Raw genomic sequence first — 556 nt, forward strand, 5'->3', positions numbered from 1 at the left:
CCGACCGCGGGCCCCCGCCGCCGACTCGGGCCCGCTGCCCCGACGGACGGCCCTGTTGGCCACTCAGCGGCGCGGACGGGCGTGCTTGGGGCGGGACTTCCGGCCTGACGGGGGCCTGCCGAGCTGCGGTCGGAGGGACGAAGCCCGCAGCCAATGGGAGGTCCAGGCCGGAGGGGCGGGAGGAGGGAGGGAGGGAGGTGCGAGGCGAGCCCTGAGGAGAGGTGTGCGCCGCACGTGGAGGGGGGCGGGGGCGGGGACGGGCGCGCCGCGCCTGCGCGCTGCGGCCCGCAGGGGGCGCTGCCTCCTGGCCGGAGCATCCCGGTGGCCCGAGCCTGGGGTGGTGGGTTCGACTCCGGGGAGGGGTTCCTGGGACACTTGTTTCCTGGCTGCGTGTTGCTGCTGTGTGATGGAATGAGCCCTGGGCTCTGAATCCGAAGATTAATTTTCCAATCTTGGATCTGCGTGGCAAATCCAGTCAACTCCCTTTCTCTCCCCAACCCCTCCCATTCTCAGTTCATCTGTAAAATAGGAGAAATAATAACAGTACGGTGTGATT

At 68.2% G+C, this 556-nt stretch overlaps 1 protein-coding gene across 1 annotated transcript in view; it reads right to left on the reverse strand.

Annotated features, from left to right (window-relative positions):
• Nucleotides 1–317, reverse strand: part of MLLT1 (MLLT1 super elongation complex subunit) — a 77,646-nt gene extending 77,329 nt beyond the window's left edge. The window contains exon 1 of the mRNA XM_004378614.1: nucleotides 64–317. Coding sequence (XP_004378671.1) covers nucleotides 64–317 — 254 coding nt within the window. The remainder of the gene's footprint in view (nucleotides 1–63) is intronic.
• Nucleotides 318–556: the final 239 nt, after the last annotated feature.

This window comes from Trichechus manatus, unplaced genomic scaffold (genome assembly GCF_000243295.1).
Source record: "Trichechus manatus latirostris isolate Lorelei unplaced genomic scaffold, TriManLat1.0 scaffold00057, whole genome shotgun sequence".
Lineage (NCBI taxonomy): Eukaryota > Metazoa > Chordata > Mammalia > Sirenia > Trichechidae > Trichechus > Trichechus manatus.